Raw genomic sequence first — 14,465 nt, forward strand, 5'->3', positions numbered from 1 at the left:
TTCTTAGGGAGGAACATTTCTTTTTCATCTCTCCTATTTTTCTTTCCTTCCACCATGGTACTGTAACCGTAGCATTCTGCAGAGCTGCCGAGCTCTGTCAAAGTACTAAAAGTGTCACTCTAGGTGGTTTTACTCAGGACACAAAGTATTGCTGCTGGCTCAGGCCTGCCTGTGGCGAAGTGCTGCCACCAGCCGCAAATCAATATGACTTTGCAGCGCAGCCTTCTGTGTAATCTGTCCTACTGTCTGCTCTCACATCCCTTTCCCTCTCTCTGTTCAGTTCTTCTTTGTATCCTCCTCAGTCTTGCATGCTCAAATGTCCTTTTCTCTGGGCTTCCACAGCTCCATATAAACCATGTCTCCCTAGATCTCTTAGTGTACCAGTATGACCTCCTTCTGTCATCAGCAGGGCTTTACAGAAGAGGCCACTTCTCCCTGCACGTCTGGCCAGTGTTGAGCCATGCATGAGAAGTGTGTATGATGCCTTTCTCTCAGGTTCCAGCAGGCTGCAGTGTGCTCCTGGAGTGAGAACTGCAGCGTCCTGCCCCTCCCTTCTCTAGATAGTTCCTTGCAGCAGGGTACACAGTGGCATTACTTATTGCTAGACTCCCTCTAATCAACCAAATCCCTCGGGAACTCTCAAGAAGCTTTCACTGCCTGAAGCCCTTACTAGCCCTTCATTGACAGGTGTTGGGGCCCCATTCCCCATGCTACAGTGCTTTTTTGTGCTCTTTCCTTGGCTGTGAGGGGCTCTGTTCTCCCTTTACTACCTCCATGGTCAGTTCTGCTCAATCTGTAGAAGGGCAAGGTGACGTGGAGAGGGAAGACCAAGAGGGTGGCGTGCAATCACTTCCGATGTTCTCCTCACCTAGGTGCAGGGACAAAAAACCAGGACTTGTCTTAAGCTGTCTTTGAGTGACCTGGTAGACTGCACTAGCAGGAGGTGCCATAAGAGCAGGGTGACAGCACGACTCTCCTATCAGCAGGTTGCTAGGTGCTATTACAGGTCTGGTAGAGTTCTGCAGACACTTTCCGTACACTGAAGGAACTAACCATTAATTCCTACCCACATTTTCTGTCTGCTTACCTTGAAAAGATCTGCCTCCGTATCCCATGGCTGCCCACTTTCCTTAGAAGTATTTGCTGAGGAACTTCACAAGTAGCTGGATTATTTTCATGCACATGCCTTCTGAGAACTACATAAGGCATGATTTCCTTACAAGAGTTATATTTACCATTTCCTAAAGTAAAGCATTCTTATACAAATGTCTAGTAATTTTATTCTTTTGTTATAATTTATATTAACTTGGACACTACAGATGCAGAACCTTTAGCTTCCTAAATTACTCTAGATTTCTCCCCCCTTGTCTTTGGTTTATTCCTTCCTATCCTGCATTCAGTGATTAAAAGGCTGCTTAAGGCAAGAGGCCACCCATTGTTATTAGCAACTGATTGACCCTCGAGGTTCTTTGAAAACTCACAACCATCTTGCCCAGACCTGCTAATTCCACACCTTTTGCTTAAGCACTTTTATTTTGGACAAGTCCTTTGGCTTAGTCTCCCACAAAACAAGGTTCTTTTGTGAGAATTTCTTCGGTTCCTTTTTGTCAGATCTTCTAAAGAGATGCTAAGTATTGGCTTTGGGCTGCCAATGTGATGTTCCTGTGTAACCTCTGCTGCCACCTTTGATGACTGAGTGGAGTTGAGATATCTGTGGGGAAACATAAGTATTGTGGGAGGATAAGGGTGTACTGCATAGGGCAGGCAGACCACAAGTGGAGGGGGAAAGAAAGAACAGAGGAACAGCAATGGGAGCACAGGGAAACTAAGTGCAAATTTTTTTTTTTTGAGTAGGAGTATCTTTTTTTCCTATTTTCAGTCCCACAACTAGCTGCTGGGCTCAATTCTCTCTATCTCCTACTCATTTACATATCACTAGCGCATATGAAATTCAAAGCACAAATTTTACTCTCAAGGATATCACCTCACTGTTGTATAAGAGCCCAGCATTGTATCCTGTGGCAGTGTGGTTCAGGGTTGAATTTTGACATTAGACAACAACTCTGATGACTGAGAAGGAAGAAATGCCTCAGCTGTTTTTGGAGATGTGTTTCAATGGCAATAAGCTCATGAAGTTACATTGTGACTTCCTTCTCTGCTGATTTTATTTCCTGTTTTTTTCATGATGGAAAGTTTGAAACCCTGCCAGAAATTAAGCCTTTATGCCATGAGACCATGAGTCTGTTGTGGCTTGTTTGGTTGGGGATGGAGAGTGTGAAGCATGCAAAAGATTACTCTGACTGAAATCTCAGCATGAAATCGAAGGCAATGACCAGGTTTCATCAAACACAAGAAGGCTTAATTCCACTGAGAGGGCCAAGCCTGAAGACAAAGCAAAGGGCTAGAACGATGTTGGAAAGAAAAGCAGGCAGCACGCATCTTCTCAAGGGACTAGGCTTTTGGCCTGTAGATGCTCCTCTTCTTGTATAAAAAGTCACCCTCATTGCACGCAATATGAAAAGGAAAAGTGAAGCCAGTTCAGTGCCCATGAGATATGAAGAGACTTCTTAGTAATGAAATCTAGTTATGTATGTCACATTCTATTTAGGAGTAGTTCTCCCTAGTCTGTGTTCAGATGTCCACAACATCCCTGCCTTGCCCTTTACCTTCTGCCACATTGTTCTCCCCTGTTGTCTGATGCGTGTTCTTCCTTGCACTGTCCTGTCTCACCTCCAGCTCTGCCCTGTGTACTCTCTGTGCTAGCTCCCTTGATGTTCTGCTAGTGTGTCATTTGGATCTGCCTTGAGGAAATTCCAGCTAGCCAAACTAATCAAGCAAAGCTTCTTTCTTCTTCGTTCCAGTTATTTTGGAGACCATATTGTGTCTTTTCAATACTTAGAGGGGGCTTATAGGAAAGATGGAGAGAGACTTTTTACCAGCACATGTAGTGAATGAATGAGGGGCAAAGATTTTAAACTGAAAGACACTAGGCCTAGATTAGATATGGGGGAAAAAAGTCTTTACAATGAGGGTGATTAAACAATAGAACAGGCTGCCCAAATAAGTTGTGGATACCCCATCCGGAAGTGTTCAAGGCCAGATTGGATCAGGCTTTGAGCAGCAGCCTGATCCAGTGAAATGTCCCTGCCCATGGCAGGGGGGTTGGACTAGATAATCTTTCAAGTCCCTTCCAACCCAAATCATTCTGTGATTCCTGAGTCCTATCTGCTGACAGAACCCTTCTTACCCTTTTTCTCCAGATATCCTGACTCATTGGCATTTCTTCTCAGAAGTTTTTCTGATTTGGTATGTATCTTAGCAACCATTTCCCTTAACTGCTTCCTTTCAACATTTACCCCAGCTTGAAATCAGACTAAACAGTAGTCTGATATTTTTTCTCGATGTAATATCAAAGGCCTTTACCAGAAAGCAGAAAAGGGAGATAAATAACAGTGTTGGAGCAAAATATATAAACCAGCCCTTTTCAGCCTCAGAAATGGAGCCTGACTCCCTGAAGCAAGCACTGCTCTAAGCTTCCACAGGCTGTAAGCCAGCTAGAGCTGTGATAGAGAGGTCTGTATGTGTGCTCTTCCCAATAACCTCTCAAACCATAAACACCATTTTTTTATTCTGCTTAGTTTGTTCTCTCCGACTTTAGCCTCATCCTTTTCCGTGCCTCCCTGGATATATCAAACTTCTGATTATTTTTATTCCTTTGCCTAAGGCTGCAACTCCCAGTTTCACTTCTACAGGAACAGTTCCTCATTTCAAATTTGTTATAGTGCCAACTGGGGCTGTCTTCCCAGGATGAGACATAGCGTGCGCTTTTCAATGTAGTAGATGCAGCTTAATCACACAAGACAAGTAAGGGCAGAATGCATTTTATATTGGGCTATGCTGTAGCTTAATCTGAGCTGGGGCCTATGATAGCTGCAAATGTAAGAACAATATCAGAATTACTAACAGACAAAGAAAGACATGAAGACAAGGGAAGGAGAGAGTGAAAAAAAGGACAGTGGACAAAGAAACAAACCAAGAGATCTTAAGAAGGAAACCTAGCAGCTAAGAATTTTATATGAGGAAGGAGTGCAACTTCCTTTTCAGTTGTTAGGTTCTCCTTTTTCTTTTATTTCTCAGAAGTTTCCATAGTGCTGAGGCTGAATTCCTGGGCTAAGAAACTGAAAATCTGTTCAGAGCATTTCTGGACACTCAGGAATTCTCAGGTTATCACCAGTGCTTCCGGTGTTCAGCACAACCTTCTTGGACAGATGGTGAGTGAGCAGACAGGAAAGGCTCAGTAATTTATTGGTGTCTCCCTCTGGAACCAGGGACTGAAAAGGCCCTTTGCTTTTCCATAGCAAAACTAGGGACAGGGATCAGTGATCACACTGCAATTGAATGGCATCAGAAATTACCTATGCTGAGGTGAAGTTCAAGAATGCATCACCCACTGCAGCAGTTGAAGGTAAGAAATGGGTAAATTTTTCAGGATAAGAGGACATGGAGGGGGGAGGGCTGGAGAACTGGGAATGTGACTCTAGTTCCTACCTGGTCTTGACAAATTGGTGAGAAAAAGAAGTTGCCTACCACTACATGGAGAATGGTGGAGTTTTGAAGTAAGAAGGTCAAGGAATGTCTACGAGAGCAGAGATGGGCATCTTCAGGTGCTTGGAGTTGCAACATGAACCAAGATGATTACTGGGAGCACAAACATTGAGAGTTCACTAAGGCCAGTATTTGGGCTCCTTTAGTTCTCTGGTTGCAACATTGATAGTGGTGAATGGTAGAGAGTGCAGGATGGGTGCTTAGCCCTGGTACAATGCAGGTAGTAGCTGCCTCTCTGTATGTTATCTACTCTTGGATGAGTCATTTTTGGACAAATACTGAGTACCAACAACAGAGACTATGGTTTATTACAAACAATCTGATCTGTCACAAAGTTGAACTGTCTCCCAGGGTAGCAAATGGCAGCAAATAAGTGCAAGCCCTGGCTACCTCTGCTCTTGCCTCTGAGAATATGAGGTTACAGATTCCTGCTTATGGAAAGGGCAGAAGCAGAGAACCAACACACCTCCTTACAGCAGACCAGTCAGTTGCCCTCTGAAGCTTTGTGAGAAACAATTGTTGCAAGACAGTGTACTGTTTCCTTGTTTTTACTACAGACAAAATCTCTGGCTAGCAAAACATGATTTGGCCAGGGAAATCTGGGTCTTGCCTGTATATGAATGTTTTCTGATAATGAAAGACTATGCTTTTTGCCCTGCTGTAACAGCTTTCTCCAAGCCTTTGGGAAGTAGTCCCAAAGTAGAAGTTCCAGTAGTAGTAGAAGTATTTGGGCTTCCCCAAATATCAGGATTTTAGAAGTCTTGCTTACTAGACATGGCTGACAAGCATATCAGGCTGCGGTACACTTGGGAATTTCATGCTGAACAAACATGAAGGCTCTCTAAAGCTTATCATTACTATCATTCTCTCCCAAATCTTCATTACTCCTGGTCGCAGTGAATGCTGCTTTCTCTTTACCCTCCTGTTCACTCTGGTTTGGGTACCTCCCACAATCTAGAATAGTCTCCTAACAACTGTTAACTCCTCCTTCTCTGTGATCCATTGGGCTGCTGGCTCCCAAACCTCCTCAGTACTGGCAGTGTTCATCTAGAGAAAAGTCAGGCCCTGACAAGGCTGAATCTGAGTGTGATACTTTACCCTGCTGGACACAGCTCTCTATTCTCTGCTGGCATCCAGCCTAGCGTAGCCTAGTTTTACAACAGCAAATCTCTGAATGCTGGCTTGAAAAGCAGAGATGGAAAAGAAAAGAATTCTTTTCTTTTCCAGTGATTCTGTGCCATCATCCCTTTGTGCATTTTTTTATCTCCTGCCCTCATTCAGCTTACACCAGCTTTCTACAAAGAAAGTCCAAAAGCTAAGAAACAGGCATAAATAGTTTTCTAGAGAGAAGGCAACATGAAATCTTCATGTGAATGTCTCAAGTTTTATGGATAGAGCAATGTTGTATTTGGCAGTTCTTGGGCTCAATCTAGCAAGACATGGTTTCACTTCAGATTTTGAGACCATGTGAAGGTCTCACCCCTAAATGCCGGCAGTTAGCATTGATAGCTCACCAGTGGGGCTGGGACTGTGAACAGTTTTGCTGAACCTGACCTTACCCAGAAACTGTAGAGGTCCTCTGCTCTGTCCCAATGTGCCCCTCTCCCAAACTGTGTGACTTCCACATCAGAACTGAAATAGCTTTTTTTCCGAGCAACTCTCCCTTGAGTTGCACACCCTTGTTATGTGGGCTGACTGAAACAGTTGACTGTGTTTGGTTTTTCCTTCACTTTTAGTACCTACTCAGACGAAGAAGCATGAGCACCATCCCCAGAAATACCCACCTTGGCTCCCATGGCTGATCTCACTGCTGCTTCTCTTGGTGTGCATTGCCCTTGTTATTCTCCTTGGTGAGTATCTGCAGGCTGGTTACAGGAGAAAGCTCTATGGGAAGTGCTGGGACAAAAGCAGAGAAATCATAGCCCAGAGGGCAATATCTTCCACCCAGAAGAGAGCTTTTACTCGGGAAGCTTTTTGCCTTGAGAAAGGATTCAAGTGCCAACATCTGGTCTCAGAAAACCTGTGTGTTGAATATTTGACAGGTGTACTTACGATCAAAATATTTCCTGACTACTTAAACACTGTGGATTTAAGGGTACAGTTATAACATGACACAAACTTCTCTTTTGCAGGCCAGCCAAACCAGAGGTTTTGGCCAGCTGGTATGTAGGAGCTAGGACTACTGCAGCATTATGCCAGATTATTCTCTTGTACACATCCTCTTTCTTAGAATGACAGAAAGAGTTAGGTGGGAAGGGACTCCTGGAGGTCTCTAGTCCACTGCCCTACTTGAAGCATTCCCATCTTCACAAATTCAGAGCTTCTTGGGCTTTCTGTAAGGTCTCAGGCTGTCCTGCCTTGACTTTGTACGTCTGCATACATCCCCTCCGTTTATCCTGAAGCCTTTTCAGTGTTCCCAGGTTATACATGGTTTCTTTGGAACAGTGGAGCAGTTCTCTACCAGCTTACCACACAGGAAGAACTCAATAACATTCGGCAGAGGGGAAAAAACCTGGAGATGGCAGCACAAGTGTCTATACAAGCAGTTGGACCTGCACCTGATCTCTTTAAGGTGCTTTGACACACTCCATGTCCTAATGGAAGAAACAGCTTTTCCCAGTTAGTCCTGGCGTCTTCAAGCTTAACTGCACAGTGCGAAGTCTCACACTTTTTTAGTGCTCACTGCACTCTACCAGAAAAATTCATTAAAAGTGATTTTTGTACATGCACTTTGTGGAGATTATAGTCTGTTAGACTCTCATTTTCTGCTAAGGATCATTCATGGCATGTTTACACAAACTGTCAATAAAGGTGACAGGTTCTGGAAGAAGACATGTTGGGAAGATAAGCTGCTTCTCTTCCTTTTGCTGTCATTACTTCCCAAGCCCCAGAAGTTTGTATCGCTGTGTTCCCAATTATATAACTTTTCACAATACTCTTCAATGGTTGGGGAGGTTTACAGTAGGCTGCTAGAGTATAATATTTTCTGGCTGAGCTCTTTTAGATATTCCACACATGGAAGGTTTAATCTTTAATGGTAAATTTACTTATTCAAGTTAATTGATGTTACATAGGGTTTTGATTTAGCAGAGTGATATAGGAATGCATTTAAATAAAAAACACAAGTACGAATTGCACTTAGCAGAGGGTAACAAATGCAATGTGCAGTTGAATCACAATACAAATTTAATTCTCATTACTAGTCTCTGCAATATATCAAGACACTGAGTGTCTCCAATGACCTAAAAGGAACATGTAAGTTAAAGCCAGCTCAGGGCCATTGTTTTCTTCAGAGATGTTTTTGTTAGTCATTCATCTTCTGCACTATTTTGTGCTAAGCCACACATACAGTCACCTCTTGCTGGTCTGGCTGACTTACGAAGACATTGCCCTCTTTTTGAATTTTAGAGGGATGAACAGTTACACAGCTGGTCAACTGGTTGATTCATTCAACTGAGCTAGTACAAAAGCCACTGTCTGGTTCTCTTTGTTGTTAAGACCACCTGTCTTTGCAAAAAGGGTTGCACACATCACCCTTGCCCATCTCCTCTGAGTCTTCTTCCATTATAGCCTTTCACTCGTCAGTCGCAGATGCTGCTATGATTACTCTGCCCTACTCACTAGTAACAATATTTCTAAATCAGTATTTCTAATAAAAATGACATCTGTATTACTTAGCATACCCTGATCAACTTCCAGTCAGTATCCTTGAGTCTTTGAGTTAGTGGTAAGTCCTTCAGGTTGTGGATGTGGCCTGCCACAATCTCTCACCAACACCCTATAAACCAGCTACTAAATCCTAGGAGCTTACCTGCCACCCTGTTTTCAGCAGCTCTAGCTGTGTGTGACTACTTTCACCAGAACTGTTTTTGTTGCTGATGAAATAGGCCCATCTGATATGTTACTCATCCAAACTACTGTTGATGTCTATCTTAGGAAGAAATAAACTGCCACTAAAATGCTGCTTTTTATTCATTGATTGTAAAGATATTTAGACAAGCAGCTTGGCTGTAGTCATCTGTGTGGCAAATGCCTGTGGCTGGGTGGAATCAGTCCCACCCTGTCTAGCATGTACTTAGTGTGATGTCTTTCCAGTTGTCCTTATGTTCTCTAACATAAAAGATTGTCTCTTTTTGCATGTGAAGACAGCCATATCACTTGTTCAGGCCAGTTTTCTCATAGCCTCAGACCAGGGATCCACTAACCCCACACCTTCAGCTTCACAACACACGAGGAGTCCTGATGTTAGCTGTTCAGTGGTGGGACAGACTGTTGACAAACCAAAGGCTGGCTACAGCCATCAGACACTGCTTGAGTCAGTCATAGGCTTCTCTAGCTTTGTTGGCCAGGTCATCCTGGCTAGATCTTGTCCATCAGTGGGCAAAGGAGTCCCTGCAGGTATCTGTGGGATGCTGGGAGCAGAAATGGCTATTCCCTTCATGGAGAGGATGGGAGTTACTCCTTGTGAAATGGAAAGCAACAGCCAGAGGAGAGGCAATGCTGAGACAGTGCTTGGTGGAGAGAAGAAAAGTGAAGCCCAGAGATGGCGTGCGAGAAGCCAGGAGGAAGGAGTAATCCTGGCACCTTTCCTCTCCCTTTCCAGTCATACCTTTCTCCCATAGAGGCAACCAGTCCACAGTCCTGCAGCAGAAATTCATGGAGTGGTTGTGTGTCTCAGCGATGCCGCAACACAAAGGTCAGTAGTGCTGGCAGGGGTGAAGGAGGTCTTTGGGATGGGGACAATGAATGCCAGGGTCTGCTTGGACTGCAAGCATCAGTAGGAGCAGACTCCAGAGAGGCAGAGTCCACAGGACAGCTAACTGCTCAGGAGGAGGAGAGGTCCCTGTTAATGATGTCCTGGAGTACAGAGTGGCTGTGAACACTGACTGAACAAAAGCAACAGAAAACAAAGGTGCAGGGAAGGTTAACAATGGAGCAATAATAACAGAGTGTCTCTAGTCAGGGAAAGAAGCAATATTCCCTGTTCTGTGGGGCTAAGGGCCTTAATGAGGCTGTACAAGGAGAAGGCAAATAGATTACCAAAATAATTTTGTCTTTGTCAAGTCAAGATCTGAGATCACCTAACAAGGATTACCACGGATTTGAGTACACAAAGCTCACTGGTCATACACCAAAGCAATTGGAAGAATTATATGTATTATCCTTGTTTATTCAAGCCCATTATGTCAGAAAAAGCAACATAAGGGAATATGAGCATTGTCCCTGGAGAACAGGGGTCTTTGCCGTCACCATCTCTCTTGTTAGCACCGTTTATATCTGCAATCTCTCTCTGCACAGGCAGAGGCTGGCTGTGCTGCCCAAACGGCTGGAAACGCTTTAAAAAAAGCTGCTACTACATGTCGGTTGATATGATGAACTGGGCTGAGAGTGAGCAGAACTGCACCGCCATGGGCTCCCACCTGGTGGTGATCAACACCACAGCAGAGCAGGTTTGTGTGGGGCTGAGAGTCACAGCAGCCAGAGACAATGCCAGACCCTAGAGGGGACTCAAAGACCCTTGTTGCTTCTGGGGCTGGGGGGCTGTTCTTTCTGCATCCCTTCAGTGCTGGCTCTCCTATACCACCATTCCCACCTCACAGGGACTCCTGCACCTCATGGACATTGCCCTCTCCCTGTTTTCCAGACTTTCCTCACTGAAGAGCTACAACAATCTCCACGAGGAAGGAATTACTACATCGGTCTGACTGCACAGGCACTGGGCCAGTGGCAGTGGGTGGACCAGACTCCATATAATGAGTCAGCAATGTGAGTATTTTGGGATGGAGAGTACTTGGTGCCCCTCCTGGTAGTTTAAGAGTGTATGTGAAAGTGTCTGTTGCTGCATAAGAGGGAGGTGAGACAAATTCCTGGGAGAGGACAGTGATGGAGCAGGAGGGGGCTATGTAGAACCCTAGGTTCACATTGCCCCATCTATGCTGATTAGCGGTTGCAAGTTAACTACCTGTGATGTGGCCATCAGTGCTGTAGGCACAGAATAAGCTGCATCTCACAAGCAGAAAGAACTCTTCAGAGATGACCAGCTTTGCCTGACCTCCATACTGCCCCTACCATGCACACATGCATGTACATGCACGGGCATGGCCAGTGCCATGAGACTGTGGGAGAGATGAGGCACAGGGAGAGATCACTAGGGCTGTCCTTGCTGCATCTCCTTCTGGATGTCAGACTTGCCCAGAGGCAGACACATGCCCCTGCTGGGTGCGAAGTGCATGGGGTGGCAGTGAGCAAGTCACCCCACCAGCACCAAGCAGATCCCCGTTGCATCGTCTATAGGAAGGAGGCAGGTTGCTAGGTAAGGCTGGTACCAGTGGGATAGCAGAGCAGGAAAAAGGGTGCTACTTCTGTCCCTGAATCAGCATCCAGAATTTTTTTCTTATCTCTCCAAGCCTTGCATCCTGTTGTGCTCTATGGGGTATGCTGGGGATTAACATGTTTGTCTCTATCTCAGGTTCTGGCGGAGCGGGGAACCAAGTAATGTGGCTGTTGAGGCGTGCGTTGTAATCCATACAAATCCAAAGATACACAACTGGAATGATATCCAATGTGGGAACCATTATCGAATTTGTGAAGCTGCAGCACTTATTGTGTGATGGAGCGACCCCCATCCTGAGTAAAACTGGGAGCATCTCAGGGCTGTGTTGGGAGGGATAGGTGCCCCTGGATCATGCATCTTCACTCTACTGGGTGGGGTGATGTGAGTGGAAGTGATATTACTCTGTGTTCAGCATCTCCAGAGCATGTATCAACTCAGGGAACACATGAAGACTCAAGATCATCAAAGCAGGTCCTGGGCTCTTGTCCCCTCTTCCTTCTGAGTGGATCTGGCAGCCACTGGCTGAAAAGAGGTCGAGATCTCCAGAAAGAAGAAACAGGAATGAAAGACAGATGTTCTGATCTTTGATTTTCTTTGTCTCCTTGAGCAGAGGTGTCTGCTTTTTCTTGGGGCACACAGAGAATGTCCTCTAGTTACATTGGTTTCGCTGAATAAATATTGATTTCTTATACAAGGGAAAATACAGAACAATGAAAAAGTCTTTGTTCATTCTCTCCCTCTTTCCCTCTCTAAGCTGCAGGTGTTTTGTATAAGCAGGATCAATAGATGTTGCTGTGCCAGCACACAGCCTTACACAGCTTCTGCAACATACGTTGTGCCCACTCAGTGAGAGCAAACCCCTCAGAGGCAACCTGGCTACACAACCCCATTGCATGCAGCCAAGGCTCTAGAAGGGACTAGGCATAGGAAACCAGGTCTAAGGATGTTATGACTATTTGTTGCCATGGCGAAAAATGTTGCCCAGGAGAGTAACAGGAACTTGTTCCAGGATTCTGGCCTGCACATGGTTGACCAAGTATGAGGCAAAAACTCTCTCAGTGTCCTGAACAGAGGAGAGAACTTGTACTAGAGACAAGGTGACGAGCAGACTTGCCTTCCTAAATCAATCAATGGGAGTAGCTCTATGAACAGAAGGAGCTAGTGAATAGCCCAGCAGAGGCAAAACTGCTGCAGCTCTAGCGAGGCTAAGTGTGTATGTACAGTATGTACATATACAGATGCATAAAGAAGAGAAAGAATATATATTGATGAACAGCCACACAGGTCAACACAAACAGAAAGCACTGATGTAAACACAAACGTGTGTTGTAATCTACTGGAAGGCAGGAGTAGACCAGAGCTAGCAAAATCTTCCACATGAATGAGAGCCACTGACTTCAAATCTGTCAAGCTGTAGCATCAACTGTCTTGTGGAGGAAACATCACCCTAAGTAAAACTGAGACACCAGTAGTGACCTGACAAGAACACAGAGGACTTTTTTGAATAGGTGTGAATGCTGGAGTCTGCATCTTCACTCTGCAGAGTGGGAATACATGAGCAGAAGTGATACTGTCAGGCAGTTTATGAGTTTGGCAGTTGCTTCTAACTTCTAACATTGTCAGCCTCTCCTCATATGAAAGATGTTCCAAAAGGTGCTCTATTCGCCTTTTTAAGACATAGGAAACTTCCCTCAGTTAGTGCAGCTTGCCAGATGGCTTCCCTGTAGCTTATTTGGGCACATGGTTGGTGATAAGTTCAGCTGCCTGGGTAACAACCTGCAGAGAACAATCCTCATGATTTTGGTGACTGTCCAGACAACATGCCATATTCACTGTCTATCCTCTTGACAGAATTCACTCTGTGGCCTGCTGTCATTGCTCAGTGCAAGGCTGGAGTGCTGCATGATGGGTTGGAGGTGCTTTAAATATGCTGCTGCTACATGTACATGTCCTGGAATGAAAACAAGGACACCAGCACATGGTAGTAAGCGATACAGAAGAAAATCAGGTAAGTGGCAGTCTTCCCGTGGGAATCTTCCAAGCAGATCCTCAAAATGGCCAGTGTACCTCTCCAAAAGTCTCTGATTGTGGTGCTGCGTTTTGCCCTGCTCTCTCCTCACAAGATCCTGAACTCCAACATCTCATAGTCACCACAGACAAGCCTGGTCCCAATCTTTACATCCCAAAACATAAGGGGTGTTTCTGAGGGTTTCTGCCCTAGTGTGTGCAGTGCCTGTGGATCAGCTGCCCACAGGCTTTGGCTGTCTGAGAGACATTGTGAGATCTTTCACATGTGACAAACTAGGACACAATTTCACTTGGCTTAGAGGAACGCAGGCTGGACAAAATTCCTAAGTAGAGGCTATAAGGCATGCCTTTGCTTCCCTGTCGAGATTTTTCAGATTTATTATATTAGAAACTACGCTGTCCCCAGCTGGAAACAGGTACATCTCCACTGGAGCCAAAGCAGTTAACAGTTAGGAGGTTGGACTTCATTGCCCAAACACCGAACTTCTGCTGTCATAGTTCTTTTTCCCATTGCGGGAATATTATACCAGATGATGCACGGGAATAGCTGGTTTGAAGACCTCTGCAGTCTATGGGACAGCAGGTCCTGCCCCGCCCTGTGTGTGAAGGACAAGCATTGAGCAAGCTGTAATGATTTCTGTGACATAACTCATAGTCCCTGGGAATCAAACAGGCCAATCTCCTTCCTTTGTCTAAGGATTCCTCCCTGGAATCCTTCCCCTCCCTGGGAGTGTTCAAGGCCAGGCTGGACGGGACCTGGAGCAGCCTGTTCTAGTGGGAGGTGTCCCTGCCCATGGCAGGGGTATTGGAACTGGATGATCTTTAAGGTCCCTTCCATCTCTAGCTATTCTATGTCTTGTGTTTAGGCTTTTGCTGAGACCAGGATAAAATATGAGTTATGAGAAAATCTTCCTGATACATTTATCAGCTCAATCTACATCAATGAGCTAATTATTGTGGATCTAATCACTCTTGTGGAAATCTGTGCCTGGAGAAAAACACTATTATTTCAGTATAATAAGATTCACTCCTGTCACTATTTCTCCACTCTCTGATTTGAAATGCAGTCTGTTGCTTCCCTTTGTCCCTGTGTCCTACCTACTAGCTGATTCTTCCTATGTTTTTAAGAACAATTTTGAGTAGGGACATGTGGGAGGAAGTTAGCCACTTGACTAACATAAGGGGATGTAAAGAGGAGCTCATCTACATCAGTCATGATAAACAACTTTTGTCACCAGATATCTTACAGACAGTCTCCCATTCTAAACTACTGCAGCAAAGCTTTGTTCTCTTTGCAGCTCGGTGTCCACCCAGAAGGTATGGAAGAGGAGGAGGTGAGGACACACTCCTTTTTTATGTTAACTTCCGTAGTTAAGCTAGTGTCCTCTGGCAATGTTACATGCAAAAGAGCTTTGGGTAATTTCCCTCAGGAGAACCCTTGCCAGTTCATCTTCCCTTCTTTCCAGGCTGGCTGTTGGGAAGCCATTCTACTGTGTGA

The 14,465-nt window shown here is 45.0% G+C and overlaps 1 protein-coding gene across 3 annotated transcripts; it reads left to right on the plus strand.

Moving 5' to 3' along the window:
• Window positions 1-3,844: 3,844 nt before the first annotated feature.
• Window positions 3,845-11,668, plus strand: LOC104060640 (C-type lectin domain family 4 member A). Of its 3 annotated transcripts, XM_054056849.1 has the most exons (7): window positions 3,846-4,271; window positions 4,359-4,465; window positions 6,342-6,455; window positions 9,209-9,301; window positions 9,904-10,055; window positions 10,250-10,371; window positions 11,075-11,665. In XM_054056849.1, the coding sequence occupies exons 2-7, from the start codon at window positions 4,399-4,401 to the stop codon at window positions 11,214-11,216; spliced, it is 690 nt and encodes a 229-aa protein (XP_053912824.1). In that variant the 5' UTR covers window positions 3,846-4,271; window positions 4,359-4,398; the 3' UTR covers window positions 11,217-11,665. The 3 variants fall into 3 exon arrangements, with proteins under 3 accessions (XP_053912827.1, XP_053912825.1, XP_053912824.1); XM_054056852.1 differs by lacking the exon at window positions 9,209-9,301 and having other exon boundaries at window positions 3,845-4,271; window positions 11,075-11,668; XM_054056850.1 differs by having other exon boundaries at window positions 3,845-4,465; window positions 11,075-11,667.
• Window positions 11,669-14,465: the final 2,797 nt, after the last annotated feature.

The sequence above is a fragment of the Cuculus canorus genome, chromosome 1, assembly GCF_017976375.1.
Source record: "Cuculus canorus isolate bCucCan1 chromosome 1, bCucCan1.pri, whole genome shotgun sequence".
NCBI classification, from domain to species: domain Eukaryota; kingdom Metazoa; phylum Chordata; class Aves; order Cuculiformes; family Cuculidae; genus Cuculus; species Cuculus canorus.

What these genes read in the sequence shown, in the direction of transcription:
- LOC104060640 (XM_054056850.1), top strand. Translation starts at nt 4,399, where the DNA reads ATGGCATCAGAAATTACCTATGCTGAGGTGAAGTTCAAGAATGCATCA. An exon ending in TGCCCTTGTTATTCTCCTTG is followed by an intron (nt 6,456 to 9,208) that starts GTGAGTATCTGC and finishes CTCCCTTTCCAG; the next exon opens with TCATACCTTTCTCCCATAGA. An exon ending in CCATATAATGAGTCAGCAAT is followed by an intron (nt 10,372 to 11,074) that starts GTGAGTATTTTG and finishes TCTCTATCTCAG; the next exon opens with GTTCTGGCGGAGCGGGGAAC.